The 15,217-nt window shown below is 41.4% G+C and overlaps 2 protein-coding genes across 3 annotated transcripts in view; both read left to right on the forward strand.

Annotated features, from left to right (window-relative positions):
* The window catches only part of LOC133762567 (DNA topoisomerase 1-like), a 58,148-nt gene extending 47,833 nt beyond the window's left edge, over positions 1-10,315 (forward strand). Inside the window, 2 exon segments of the mRNA XM_062195551.1 lie at positions 9,044-9,596; positions 9,599-10,315. Coding sequence (XP_062051535.1) covers positions 9,044-9,596; positions 9,599-9,978 — 933 coding nt within the window. The 3' untranslated portion in view covers positions 9,979-10,315.
* Positions 1-15,217, forward strand: part of BORCS5 (BLOC-1 related complex subunit 5) — a 125,508-nt gene that overhangs the window by 54,139 nt on the left and 56,152 nt on the right. The window lies entirely within an intron of this gene.

A 15,217-nucleotide genomic window follows, 5' to 3' on the forward strand; every position in this document is an offset into this window, starting at 1 on the left:
CTGCAATAAACATGGGGGTACAGATAGGTCAAATGCTAATTTTATTTCTTTTGGGTAAATTCCCAGGAGTGGGATGGCTGGGTCAGAAGGTAGAACTATTTTCAGATTTCTGAGGAATCTACATACTGTCTTCCATAATGGTTGTACTAGTTTATATTCCCACCAACAGTGTTTTAGGGTACCTTTTTCCCCATAACATTCCCAGCATTTATTGTTTGTTGATTTGTGTATGTGAGCCATTCTGACTGAGGTGAGGCGAAACCTCATTGTGGTTTTGATTTGCGTTTCCCTGAAGGCTGGTGATCCTGAGCATTTTTTCATGTGTCTAAAGGCCATTTGGATGTCTTCTTCTGAAGAATGTCCAAGTCCTTTGCCCATTTCTTTTTTTTTTTTTTAAGATTTATTTGTTTATTTATTTGAAAGGTAGAGCCACAGAGAGGCAGAGGCAGAGAGAGAAAGTCTTCCATCTGCTGGTCCACTCCCCAGATGGCTGCAACAGACGGAGCTGCACCGATCCGAAGCCAGGAGCCTAGAGCTTCTTCCAGGTCTCCTGCATGAGTGCAGGGGCCCAAGGGCATGGGCCATCCTCCACCACTCTCCGAGGGCACAGCAGAGAGCTGGATCAGAAGTGGAGCAGCCAGGACTCAAACTGGCACCCATATGGGATGCTGGCACTGCAGGAGGTGGCCCCACCTGCTACCCACAGTACCAGCCCCTGCCCATTTCTTAACTGTATTGTTTTGTTGTTGAGTTTCTTGAGTTCTTTATAGATTCTGGTTATTAATCCTTTATCCATTGCATAGTTTGCAAACATTTTCTCCCATTTTGCCTGTTGCCTCTTCACTTTGTTGAATGTTTCTTTTGCAGTGCAGAAGCTTCTCAGTTTGATATAATCCTATTTGTCAATTGTAGCTTTAATTGCTTGTGCTTCTGGCGTCTTTTCCAAGAAGTCTTTGCCTATGCCAACGTATTGCAGAGCTTCCCCAATGTTCTCCAGTAACTTCATGGTGTCGGGTCATAGATTTAGGTCTTTGATCCATTTTGAGTGGATTTTTGTGTAAGGTGTAAGACAGGGGTCTTGTTTCATATTTCTGCATGTGAAGGTCCAATTTTCACAGCACCATTTGTTTAAGAGACTATCATTTCTCCAGGGATTATTTTTAGCTCATTTGTCAAAGATTAGTTGGTTGTGGATGTGTGGATTGATTTCTGGGGTTTCTATTCAGTTCCATTAGTCTACATATCTGTTTCTGTGCCAGTGCCAGGCTGTTTTGATTATTACTGCTCTGTAGTGTGTCTTGAAATCTGGTATTGTGATGCATCAGGCTTTGTTGTATAAGATTGCTTTAGCTATTCAGGGTCTGTTGTTTTTCTGTATGAATTTTTTAGCATTGTTTCTTCTAGATCTGAAAAGAATGTCATTGGTATTTTGATGGGGATTGCATTGAGTCTGTAAATTTCTTTGAGTAGTATGGATTTTTATTTATTTGAGAGTCAGTGTTACGCAGAGAGAGGAGAGGCAGAGAGAGAGAGAAAGAGAGAGAGAGGTCTTCTTCCGCTGGTTCACTTCCCAGTTGGCTGCAATGGCCAGAACTGCACCGATCCGAAGCCAGGAGCCAGGAGCTCCTTCCGGGTCTCCCATGCGGGTGCAGGGGCCCAAGCACTTGCACCATCTTGTACTGCTTTCCCTGTCATAGCAGAGAGCTGGATGGGAAGTGGAGCAGGCGGGACTAGAACCAGCGCCCATATGGGATGCTGGCGCTTCAGGCCAGGGCATTAACCTGCTGCGCCACAGCACTGGCCCCAATTATGGACATTTTGATGATGATAATCTCTAGAGAGTTTTGGGGCCTGTTTTTGTAAGTATTTGCAGTTCCTCAGGAAGGCATGTATTTCCTTATTCCTTCCCTACTTTTTTTGAAACCCGTGTCTCTCAGAACTTTGGAATCTCCAGAGCTAGCTGTTTATATAAAAGCTTGGGAGCTTTGAGTGACTTTTTTTTTTCCTTTTAAGGATTTTATTTGTTTATTTGAGAGGCAGAGTTACAGACAGAGGGAGAGACATAGAGAAAGGTCTTCCATCTGCTGGTTCACTCCCAAAATGGCTGCAGCAGCCAGAGCTGAGTTGATCTGAAACCAGGAGCTTTCTCCGGGTCTCTCACACAGGTGTGGAGGCTCAAGCACTGTGGCCATCCTCCACTGCTTTCCCAGGCCATAAGCAGAGAGATGGATAGAAAGAGTAGCAGCTGAGACTCAAACTGGCACTGATATGGGATGCTGGTGTTGCAGGTGGAGGCTTAGCCTACTATGCCACAGTGCTGGCCTCCTTGAGTGACCCTCTGGAAGCAGTTCGAGGTGCTTGGATCTAAATGATTCCCTTAGCATGGCACTGGAAACCTCAAAATGCCTTGACAAGCTCGAGAATGAATCAGGACAATGTTGCGGTCACTACACAACCTTTTGTATGTGATTTAAGTTCTTCATGAGCCATCCTGATGAACAAATACTGGAATGTGACAGAATTGGCATTTATACCGAGGAAACGAGAACTAGGGAATAATATGCTTTCCACTTGTACCTTTTAATTAACTGAGGAATGGAATGGAAAGGGTTGTAAAGAAGACATTCATGAGGGAAGATTAGTACCTGACATAGTTCAGTGGTTCCATCATAGTTGAATGCATTGTAGAATACCAGCACCAGTTTTTCTAATTAGCTTATTCTGAATATTAGCTTATTTTTATGTGTAAAGCTGTTGGCTTTTCAGGAGTGCTTATTAAGCAAGTGCCTTGCAAAAGTGTTACACATGAAGGTGTATGATAGGTCTGTTGTACTTTATTAAGCATCGTATCTCTGCACACACACATACACCCTCTGCCGCCAAGTAAGAAAAGCTCTTCATTTGTGATAGAATTTTGAATTTGCATTTTCTGTAATATTTATAGCTCTTTATTGTTACTGAAAGAAAAAGTATATTTTTCGGTGATATTTAAATTATCATCCCATTATCATGTTGTTTTTTTCCTTCTTAGTAATGTAGAGATTATGCTTGGTCTTGCTGAAGCTGTTTGAAAAGATCTTTGTATATGTGTGTAATGCCTTGGGTTATAGGAATGAGGTATTATGTCATCTGTTTCAGAAGATACACTAATATATCAAAAATAAGCAAGAGGGAAAACAGAATACAGTTAGTAATCTTGTTGCTTCAAAACTGAGCAAACGTTTTGGGAGAGCAAGTTCTTGCTGGACATCACTAAATAAGAATGAGTTGATGTCACACTTGGCAATAAGCAGCCCTTAAATTATTTTTTTTCCATACAAATAGTACAACATGGCGGGGAGGAGGGATTGCAGGCAAGGGTGAAGAATTATGGGGGAAAAATAAGCTACAAAAAGAATGTGAGAATGAGTTGCTTGTTACAAAAAGAATATGATATAAAAGCCATGCTTGTTTTGTCAGGAGGAATCTGAGTTAGGACTGAATGCATGAAGGGAAGAAATGTTTCCCAGGCCCCTCTCAGACTCCCTGGGAGGGCTGTTGTGCCCTGATCCCTGTGGAGGGTTGTGTAACTGCTTTGACTCATTTTCAGGGAAGAATGGCCCCTGTAGCGCTTTTGGCTCATACAGTATAGTGCTGCCCCAAGTATGAGTGAAGAAATCCCTAAAGCAGTGCTGTCACACTGAGTCTACAGTCATGTTAGCATCTCTAGACAACAGGAGTAATACTGTAAACTGTGTGCAGTGTGTCCCTCCCTATTTCCCCTTCCCATAGTTCTTTATAGTATTGGGGTTTGGGGCAGCCTGATAGCTGATTTTACTTATTCCTGAAAAGCTAGGATCTGTCAAGATAGCCAAACATTGAATGAAATTAGCTGGAGTTATCTGGCTAGATGAATGTTTGGTTCAGTGTTTCATAATAAGAATGGGGGAGGGTGGTTCTGGGGCAGTTGGGGTGGCCCAGTTCTCATTGTGTGGCACTGTGCTGTGTATTAGAGGTCGTTAACTTCCCCACCCACTGAGTGCCAGTAATGCCCCCAGAACTTGTAGCAACCAGAAGCCCTCTTTTTTCCAAACTCCTTCCTGTGTCTGTGGAGTTAGGGGGCGTTGGGGAGAGGGGAGGCGCAGTGGAAACCAGAGTGTGCTGTCAGTAAGTGGCACAGTTTTATTTGTAGCTGTTTACATAAAAAACCTGAAATGTCTTAAGGTGAGCATTTATAATATAGCATAGATTTTATTCAGCATAGATTTCATTAAAACAATACTACTAGAAAAACAGTGTTTGGAAAAATAGAGAGAAGGGCATTGGTAAGAAGGAAAAGAGGTACAAAATGGCTTCTCAGCCCGTTGTTCCCCAGGTCTGTATCAGTCTCTAGTTCTGTGAGTGGTGCCTTTTTTTTTTTTTTCTCAGAGGCAGCAGATGAGAAGACCCGAGGTGGAGGCAAGGGTTGGAGGGAAGGTGGGTGAAATGAAAAAGCAGAACCTGGGGGAAGAGGCAGGCGTGAAGACAAAATTTGGATTGGAATGGGTAGAAATAGTGAAAGACAAGAACAAAGAAACGAGGTGTTACATGGCATTGTTAAGCTTACAACGTTGGAATTTCTGGGACAGTTCTGAGTATCAGATCTGGAATTTCCAAGAGAAAAACACTGAGATAATTACGTTAAAGACCTGCACATACAAGCTGGTATTTAACGTCCTTTTGTAAGCTTCGGTTTGTAAGCCTAACCTTCAAAAGACTTAGTCCTAGGTGCTTAGCCAGCCATTTAGGGATATTCCACCTGCTGCCTTCAGTGGGCCTTCTTGGCCCAAACAGCCATTTCCCTTTAGATTTCACTGAGTTAGGAATTCAAAGTGTCAGTTTCCCATTCACCTGGACTTTCCAATAATAATACAGTGCTTTATCAGAAAAGCTCAACATAAACATCAGCCAAATATTAGCATAAAAATCAGCCAAATTACATGTTATTAATGAGATTTGTAAGTAGAGGGCAATTTTGAGAAATAGGAACAAAGCTCACTGATCTTCTTAGCAGACACTACTTAAAACCTTAGCCTAGCCCCAAGGCTGAGTTACGTATAAGAACATTTACTACAATGTGTCCCCAGTCTTTTAAGTTAGTTTTGAAAACATTCCATCATGTACATGTCATTGGATTTTTAGTCTTTTTTCTAGTTGTCTCTGGCAGCCTTTTTTTTTTTTTTTCTTCAGTGAAAGGCTTGTCTTTGTCACAGCCTGTTTCTCTGAGTAGCCTGGATGGCCCCCTCTGTAATTGTTCAGCTATGCTAGCTCTTAGCCCAGGCAGGAATTACCTTGGCCACCTACATGACTGAGGAGAGGACATGGATTCTCCTAAACCACCGTGGGAAGCAGGACCATACTTCCATAGTGGCATCTCAGACCCAAGGAGTTTCAGAATTACTTTATTTTTTAAAATAAGATTGCTTTATTTATTTGAAAGGCAGAGTTACACAGAGGCGGGGAGAGAGGTCTTTCATCTGCTGATTCACTCCCCAGATGGCCACAACGGCTGGAGCTGTGCCCAACTGAAGCCAGGAGCCAGGTGCTTCCTGTGGGTCTCCCACGCAGGTGTAGGTGTAGGTGCAGGTGCAGGTGCAGGCCATCTTCTACTACTTTCCCAGGCCATAGCAGAGAGCTGGATTGGAAGTGGAGCAGCTGGGACTCAAAACGGTGCCCATATGGGATGCCAGCACTGCAGGCAGTAGCTTTATCTGCTTCGCCACACCGCCAGCCCTAGAATTACCTCTCTACATATAGAGCCTTCCGTTCAACAGAGATGGCTTGCTGCTACCTAAAATTTCTTATTTATGTGCAATATTTCCACATAAAGAAGAAATAAACATTTGTGTATTCATTTAGCAGTTCCTTTACCAATTCTTCATTGGGTGTCAATATTTTACCATATTTGCTTCAGATCTTTTAAGGAAGAAGATGTATTTCAAATTAAATTCAGATCCCCGTGCTTTGTAACCTTCCCTGATGGTCCTTTACCTCCCGCTCTACAGGGAGTCATTTGTCTGACTGGGATTCCTTGTGTGCTTGTTTTCTCATGGCTTTTCTTTTTCCTATACATCAATGGGTCTCTAAACAATAGATGATCTCTTTTGCTATTTTGACTTTATATAAATTGCATCCTTCTATACTTACATTTCCTTCCTATATTTGTAGCTTTTTTTCCATATTGATTTATACCCTTTTTATGTTCACTGATGCTTAGTAATTCTTTGAATAAACATTTTACAGTTTGTTGTCCTGTTGATATGCATTTGAACTGCTTTCAGTTGTTTCACTATAAGTTCTGCCTTAGACATCCTGCACATATCTCCTTTTGCCTGTGTATGAGAGTTTTCTCCAGGGTATGTAACTAGGAACAAGTTACTAAATAGAAGGGCACATGTATTTTCAGCTTTACTAGTTAGGGTCAGTTTACTCTTCAAAGTGATGATGCTGATTTGTATCCTTACTAGGTCTGTATGAGAGCTGTTGTTCCACATCCTCAATAAACTGGATATTGTTCCAGCTGTTCCTTGTTTACTGATTAATTTAAATACAGCATGTGCTTAGCAACCCTCTCAAACATAGGGTCAGATGCAAGCTTGATTTTTTAATACTATGTTTCCTCATTTTAAAAGAAATTGTTTCACTTTCTGAATTGTAAATTCAATTTAACTGTAACAAAATTTTTATTCACATTTTAAAAATAATGGTTTTATCTGACCACAGAGTAACTGTATGATTATTTTAAAGAATTTGGAACACTGAATTAAAAAGTTACACTACATAACCATTGTTAGCATTTTGCTATTTATTTTCTTCTGGTGGAGGCATATTTTAGATATAAATGTACTTTACAATTAGAATCATGCTGAATTTGTCATTTTTTTTTTTAAAAATTATTTACTGTAAGAATAAGAGAAAGGGAGAGAGAAAGAGATCTTCCATCTGCTGGTTCACTCCCCAAATGACCATAATGGCCGTGGCTGGGCCAAGCAGAGGCCAAGAGCCTAGAAGTGCATCTGAGTCTTCCACATGAGTAACAGGGCTCAGATCCTCGGGCCACCACCTGCTGCCTTCTCAGGCACATTAACAAGAAGCTGGTTCAGAAGTAGAGCAGCCAGGACTCAATCCAGTGCTCAGATATGGGATGCTGTTGTCTCTGGTGGAAGCTTAACCTACTGTGCACAACACCTGCCCCTGAATTTGTCATTTTAAATCACATTTTGACATAAAGCTGTATTGTGACATTTTCCATGTCATTGGAGATTATTGAAAATGCCATCTTAAGGTCTTAATAATAGCTATATAACATTTCTCTGTGTAAATGTGTTATAGTTTAGCTGTTATCCCACTGGAAGACATTCGGGGTATTAAAATAATACTAGAATGAAAAGTCTTGGTTAGATAAATCTGAGTTTGTTTGGAATAGATTGCTAGAAGAGGAATGAAAATATTTATGGAATTAGATTGAATAAATTATAAGCAAAGCTTCCAAGGAGAAAAACAGTGAAAAGAGAGGAAAATATGTCCTCAGAGTCATGAAATCCATCAGTTCAGCTTCTCTAATATTTGAATCAAGTGACAAATTTTTTTTTTAAACTTTTTATCCATTTGAAAGACAGAGTTACAGAGAGAGGTAGAGACAGAGAGAGAGGTCTTCCATCCGATGGTTCACTCCCCAGGTGGCTGTAATGGCCAGAGCTGCGCCGATCCGGAGCCAGGAGCCAGGAGCCTCCTTCGGGTCTCCCATGTGAATGCAGGGGCCCAAGGACTTGGGCCATCCTCTGCTGTTTTCCCAGGCCATAGCAGAGAGCTGGATCAGAAGAGGAGCAGCCAGGACAAGAACCGGCGCCCATATGTGATGCTGGCGCTCCAGGCCAGGGTGTTAACCTGCTGCGCCACAGCGCCAGCCTCAATATGACCAATGTTTCTCCTGTGTGAATTTGGATACCCTTATCTTACCAGAGACAATATTAGAGGGAAACTACCCTGCTGTGAACACCTGAGAGTTGGCTGTGTATTGCAGTGTTAAAGGATTTTATGCAGGTGCTTTACAAAGTTTTTTCATGGAAAATGGAATTAAAAGATAAGTTTATTTTTATGTAAAAATTTTTGAGATCCATGCATAGTTTTTTTTCCATAATACACATTTTTAAAAATTTATTTGAAAGAGTTACAGAGAGGTAGAGACAGAGAAAGAGGTCTTCCATCTGCTGGTTCACTCCCCAAATGGCCGCAACAGCCGGAGTTGTGCTGATCCAAAGCCAGGAGCCAGGAGCTTCCTCTGGGTCTCCCACATGAGTGCAGAGGCCCAAGGAATCGGGCCATCCTCCACTGCTTTCTCAGGCCATAGCAGAGAGCTGGATTGGAAGAGCAGCTGCTAGGACTAGAACCAGCACCTATATGGGTTGCCAGTGCTTCAGGCCAGGACTTTAACCTGCTGTGCCACAGCGCCGGCCCCTCCATAATACACATTTTCTAATAACTATTTGGAAGGAACTTTTTGAAGTTATTCCATCCAATACTGTGCCTCTTGCAGACTTGTTGAATTGTCTTTTGCAGAATATCTCATTGCAGTAGCCTCTTTCCTTTAACTTGTCCTAAATGGCTCATTGTCATGCAAGGTGACAGGCTCCTTTACCAGATAACCTTGACTGTTAAGACACCCTTCCTTCACATAAGCCAAATTGATTTCCATGTACTCTTCACTTAATTTGTTTCTTAATAAAAAGCTTCCTAAAATAATTATGGAAATCTTTCACATTTACAAATTTTCTGTTAGTTCCTATTATAAGTAACATGAAAAACAAACACAAGCTTGGCCTAGTTTTAATGTTTTGGTTCGCTTCAGAGGCATAATTTAGCTTTATATAGTGAAAATTTTATGTGAATACTGGTAAAATACAAAAACTTTCCACGTACTTTTATACTTGGTAGACAGAAAAGTTAGTGTTTAGGTACTACTACTCCATTATTTTCATTTGTTTTTTTTTTTTTAAGAATATACTTAGTCTTTTTTATATGAAAGGCAGACCTGTACTTCATTGACAAGCTTGCTCTGAGAGCAGGCAATGAGAAAGAAGAAGGAGAAACAGCAGACACTGTGGGTTGCTGCTCACTTCGTGTGGAGCACATCAATCTGCACCTAGAGTTGGATGGTCAGGAGTATGTGGTAGAGTTTGACTTCCTTGGGAAGGACTCAATCAGATACTATAACAAGGTCCCTGTTGAGAAGAGAGTTTTTAAGAACTTACAGTTTTTTATGGAGAATAAACAACCTGAGGATGATCTTTTTGACCAACTCAATACTGGCATTCTAAATAAGCATCTTCAGGATCTCATGGAGGGCTTAACAGCCAAGGTATTCTGTACATACAATGCCTCCATCACACTACAACAGCCGCTGAAAGAACTCACAGCTCCGGATGAGAACATCCCAGCAAAGATCCTTTCTTACAACCGTGCCAATCGAGCTGTTGCAATTCTTTGTAACCATCAGAGGGCACCACCCAAAACTTTTGAGAAGTCTATGATGAACTTGCAATCTAAGATTGATGCCAAGAAGGAACAGCTAGCAGATGCTCAGACCTGAAAAGTGCAAAGGCTGATGCCAAGGTCATGAAGGATGCTAAGACCAAGAAGGTGGTAGAGTCAAAGAAGAAAGCTGTGCAAAGATTGGAGGAGCAGCTGATGAAGCTGGAAGTTCAGGCTACAGACCGAGAGGAGAATAAACAAATTGACTTGGGAACCTCCAAACTCAATTATCTGGACCCTAGGATCACAGTGGCGTGGTGCAAGAAGTGGGGCATCCCAATTGAGAAAATTTACAATAAAACCCAGCTGGAGAAATTTGCCTGGGCCATCGACATGGCATCCCAATTGAGAAAATTTACAATAAAACCCAGCTGGAGAAATTTGCCTGGGCCATCGACATGGCTGATGAGGACTATGAGTTTTAGCTAGTCTCAAAGGGCAGGGTTCTGTGAAAAGGAACAGTGTGGTTTGGGGAAGATGGAAAAGCTGTGAGCCTCACTTGCCCTCACACTGGAGGGAGAGAGGCAGCAAGTCTTAACAAACCATCTTTGCGAAAAGAGAAACCTGGAGATATTATAAGGGAGAGCTGAGCCAGTTGTCTTATGGACAACTTATTTAAAAAATATTTCAGATATCAAAATTCTAGCTGTATGATTTGTTTTGAATTTTGTTTTTATTTTCAAGAGGGCAAGTGGATGGGAATTTGTCAGCAATCTGCCAGACAAATTCACTGTTTCACTGAAATGTTTGGATTCTCTTAGCTACTGTATGCAGAGTCCGATTATATAGGTGCGTTTTTACAATTGGGTTTTGCAATAACTTCTATATTTTAATAGAAATGAATTCCTAAACTCCCTTCCCTCTCCCCTGTTTCAGGAATTAAAGTTAAGTAGAACAAAAACCCAGCGCACAAGTTAGAGTTGTCACTCTCTATTGTCATGGGAATCAATTTTCATTAAACTTGAAGCCATGGTGACATTGGCAGTGTTTTGGTTCAGACACCTATTCACAGAAGAGCATGATGGGAAAATATTTCCTGACTTGAGTGTTCCTTTTTAAATGTGAATTTTTATTTCTTTTTAATTATTTTAAAATATTTAAACCTTTTTCTTGATCTTAAAGATCGTGTAGATTGGGTTGAGGAGGGATGAAGGGCGAGTGAGTCTAAGGATAATGAAATAATCAGTGACTGAAACCATTTTCCCATCATCCTTTGTTCTGAGCATTCTCTGTACCCTTTTTTTTTTTTTAATTTTTATTTTTTTGACAGGCAGAGTGGATAGAGAGAGAGACAGAGAGAAAGGCTCTGTACCCTTTAAGATGTCCCATCTTTTTGTTTTTAAACCCCAGTCTTTCACTTGAAAGATTTTATGGTATAAAAAGTTCCACAGGTCAGTAAATTTAGAGGAAAATGAGTATTTGGTCAAAAAAAAAAAAAAAAGGAAAAATAATCAAGATTTTAGGGCTTTTATTTTTTCTTTTGTAATTGTGTAAAATGGGAAAAAACATAAAAAGCAGAATTTTAATGTGAAGACATTTTTTGCTATAATCATTAGTTTTAGAGGCTTTGTTAGTTTAGCGTGTGTGCAGAGTCCATTTCCCACATCTTTCCTCAAGTATCTTCCATTTTTATCATGAATTCCCTTTTGATCAACTGTAGGTTATTTAAAATAAATTCCTACAACTTAAAAAAAAAAGGCAGAGACAAAGATCTCTGGTTTGCTTGTTCACTCCCTAAATATCTGCAACAGCTTTGGCTGAAAACTGAAGCCAGGAACCTGTCATTGTGCCTGGATCTGTCTTGAGTGTGCAAGGACTCAAGTACTTGAGCCCGTCACCTGCTGCCTCCCAGGGTGTGCATTAGCAGGAAGCTGGAATCAGAAGGCAGAGCTGGAATTCAAACCCAGGCACTCTCAAATGGTACATGGGCATCCCACAGTGCCCCGATGCCTGCTGCTCATTCTTTTTTTTTTTTTTTATTAATTTATTTGAAAGAGTTACAGAGAGAGGAAAGGAGAGAGAGAGAGTCATTATTCCTTAGAAGTTGTCTGTAAGCAACAGTTTGAACACACAGTTTCACTTTTCATTAGTAAAAACAACTACCCTTTCTTCCCTCCTTGCCGCCTCCTTTTTTTTTTTTTTTTTTTGGCATGAAGATATATTTATCTCATTTGATCCTTGTAAAACCTTTTATTGTAGGTATTTTCCTCATTTGCTAGTTAAGGGGACTGAGACTTACTTAAAAGAGTTAAAGACCCCTCCTGTCACATAGCTGTTAAAGGTGGAGCTGAGATTTGAACTCAGGTTTAATTTTTTTTGTTTTAAAGATTGATTTATTTGAGAGGCAGAGAGAGAGAGAGAGAGAGAGAGAGAGAGAGAGAGAGAGAAGTCTTCTATCTGCTGGTTCACTCCTCAAATCCTCAAATGGCCACAACAGTTGGAGTTGGGCAGATCCGAAGCCAGGAGGCAGGAGTTTCTTCTGGGTCTCCCACATGGGTGCAGGGGCCCAAGTGCTTGGGCTGTCTTCTACTGCTTTCTCAGGCCTTCAGCAGGGAGCTGTGGAAATGGAGCAGCCAGGACTTGAACCGGCACCCATATGGGATGCCAGCGCTGCAGGTGGAGGCTTAACCTACTATGTCACAGTGCTTGCCCCAGCTTTAATCTTTTTTTTTTTTTTTAAGTTTAATTTATTTATGTGAAAAAATTACAGAGAAAGTGGGAGAGGCAGAAAGCAAATCTTCCATCTACTGTTTCACTCTCCAAATGGCCACAACAGCCAGGGCTAGGCCAGGGTGAAACCATGAGCTTCATCTGGGTCTCGGCTGTGCTTTGCTGCTTTCACAGGTGCATTAGCAGGGAGCTGGATCAGGAGTGGAGCAGTTGAGAATCAAACTGGCACGGCCATGCTGCAGGGGGCAGCTTAACCCACTGCGCCACTGTGCTGGCCCCTCAGGTTTTTTAAAACCTGTATATTACCCAGTTTGCAAGTCTGTCTACCTACCTTAATTTTATCACAAAATTAGATACATTTCTGTTCAAAATTCATTGATGTTTTTTGGGTTCCTCAATTATTGTATCCCATGGGTGGTATGTATGTGATTATTGGAGGGTATATTGTGTCTGCTTGCTTCAGTTAAGATTGCCCTGGTGTGGACACACCAAGGATTTCCTTCTGTGAATGCCCATCTCTTCCCTAGTTCCATTTGTAGCATCTTCCTGCTTCCAGGGAAACTGAAGTACAAAATAAGAAAAGGGTAACAAATAGTGTTGTTTTTTTTTCCCATGAAAGTATTAACCAACGTGTTCCATAAAGGAACATGTTTTCACAGCTGTGTGCCGTCAGGATAGTGAGAGCCGTTTGGATTTTTAGAAATTCAACAAAGGCAGTGACACATGCTTGATAGACTTGGAATGTGGAAACTCATTCTCAGCTGTGATAGTAATCTTTCTGTTAATGGTTACATTGGGATTCAGATATGTTATCACAGTGAACTTGAGGCCAAGAGGTCAGAGAACCAAGGAACTGACTTGGTGAATATATGATTTAATTATCCTTGATCAATCAAACTTTGACTTAGTGATGACGGAATATATAGTGTGTGTATTTTTATGTAGTTGCTAGGGGAAAGGAACAAAGTTTAATACTTGGTTTTGTTGACCTTTGGTATCACTTTTATCTGGTAGTTCCATATAACTGCCTTTGGTGCATTTTCAAAAGACTGCAGTCAAGTGATTTATAGATTAAGGGCTCATTCAGTACTTGCACAAGAAGAGCCCATATCTTCAAATACGGGTGACGTAAGTTTACTTTAGAGGCAGGAATGAGTTCATTTCTTTGGAGAGATATGAACAGAATGTGTGTCTCTTGCTTGGGTAAGAAATATGTTTAAATTCAGAACTTTGCTTGGAGGAAATGGAGTAATTGGACATTTGAACTTCCAAGAAGTTGAGTATCATTAGCTGAGGCCCAAGGGAGCACTGCCTTGGTTTGTTTGTGCTGTTGTAACAAACTACCTGAGACTGGGTAATTTATAAACAGCAGAAATTTGTAGCTGATCATTCTGGAGGCTGAGAAGTCCAAGATCAAGGCACAGACATGTTTGTTTTCTGGGTAGGGTCTGGTCTCTGCTTCTGAGACAGTGCCTTGAATGCTGCATTCTCTGGAGGGGAGGAATGCTGTGTACTGCCATGGCAGACAGGGGAAGGGCAAACAGAGGGATGCACTCCTTCCAGTAAGCCCTTCCTTAAGAGAAATAATCCCAGCCAGGAGAGGAGGAACCATCATGGCCTACTCATCTCTTAAAAGCCCTCCTAATACTGTCACACACACACACACACCCCTGAATTTTGGAAGGGGACACATTGAAATCATAAGAAGTACCACATGTGTGTTTACACCCAAATACAAGTGTTCCTCAGTATCTGAAACAGCAGGTATCTATGGAGAACTGCTTTGCATGGGTCTACAGGCACTTTAGATCTTTCAGAGATAGCAGTAGTTCATTCCTTCCTGCAGGGACCTTACTTGGCAGCTGGAGAGAGAACAGGGAATCAATAATAATAATACATGAGAAGGACTTGATTTGATTGTAAATGCCAAAAGTCAACCTTCAGCCAAGTGTATTCCAAAAGATACAGCCCATAAAGGACATAGGTGACCTGTATTGCTACCGAAAACATTTTGATTCCAAAGTATAACAAAATCTCAAATAAACAAAACTGTCTTAAGAATAAATTAAGAAGAAAGTGGTATTTTAAGTTCTTTAAAATTTTTTTTAATTTTTTAAAAATTTATTGAAAGATAGTTACAGAGAGACAGAGGCAGAGAGAGATCTTCCACCTGCTGGTTCACTTCCCAAATGGCCTCAATGGCCAGAGCTGGGCTGATCAGGAGCCAGGAGCTTCTTCTGGGTCTCCCACGTGGGTGCAGGGGCCCAAGGACTTGGGCCATCTTCTGCTTTCCCAGCCTGTAGCCGAGAGCTGGATCAGAAGTGGAGAAGCTGAGTCTTGAACCGTGCCCTTATGGGATGCTGGCATTGCAGGCAGTGGCTTTACCCACTGCGCCACAGTGCTGGCCCCAAAAATATTCTTAAAAGATATTTACTTGGGGTTGGCACTGCATTGCCAGCAGCTTGGGCCCCTGCACCCACGTGGGAGACCCAAGGAAGCTACTGGTTTTGGGCTGTCCCAGTTGTGGCCATTGTGACCATTTGGAGAGTGAACCAGCAGATGAAAGATTCTCTCTCTCTTTCTCTCTCTCCATCTGCCTTTCAAATAAAATAAATATATGTTTTTAGATAATTATTTATTTGAAAAGCACAGTGACAGATCTTCCATCTGCTGGTTCATTCAAAGGGCCACAACAGCTGGGGGTGGCCAGGCTGAAGCCAGAAGACAGAAGCTCCATCCAGGGCTCCATTGTGGGTGGTAGGTGCTCAAGCACTTGGTCTATCTTCTGCCACTTTCTCAGGTGTGTTAGTAGGGAGCTGGATTGGAAGCAGAGCAGCTGGGACTTGAACGAGTGCTCCAAAATGGTATGCCAGCATTGCAAGCAGCAGCCTAATTTGCTATGTCACAACACTGGCCCCTAAAAATATATAATTTATTTAGAAGCTGACAGAGACAGCTCCCATCTGCTGGTTTACTCCCTAAATGCCTGCAGCAGTCA

This window comes from Lepus europaeus, chromosome 6, assembly GCF_033115175.1.
Source record: "Lepus europaeus isolate LE1 chromosome 6, mLepTim1.pri, whole genome shotgun sequence".
NCBI classification, from domain to species: domain Eukaryota; kingdom Metazoa; phylum Chordata; class Mammalia; order Lagomorpha; family Leporidae; genus Lepus; species Lepus europaeus.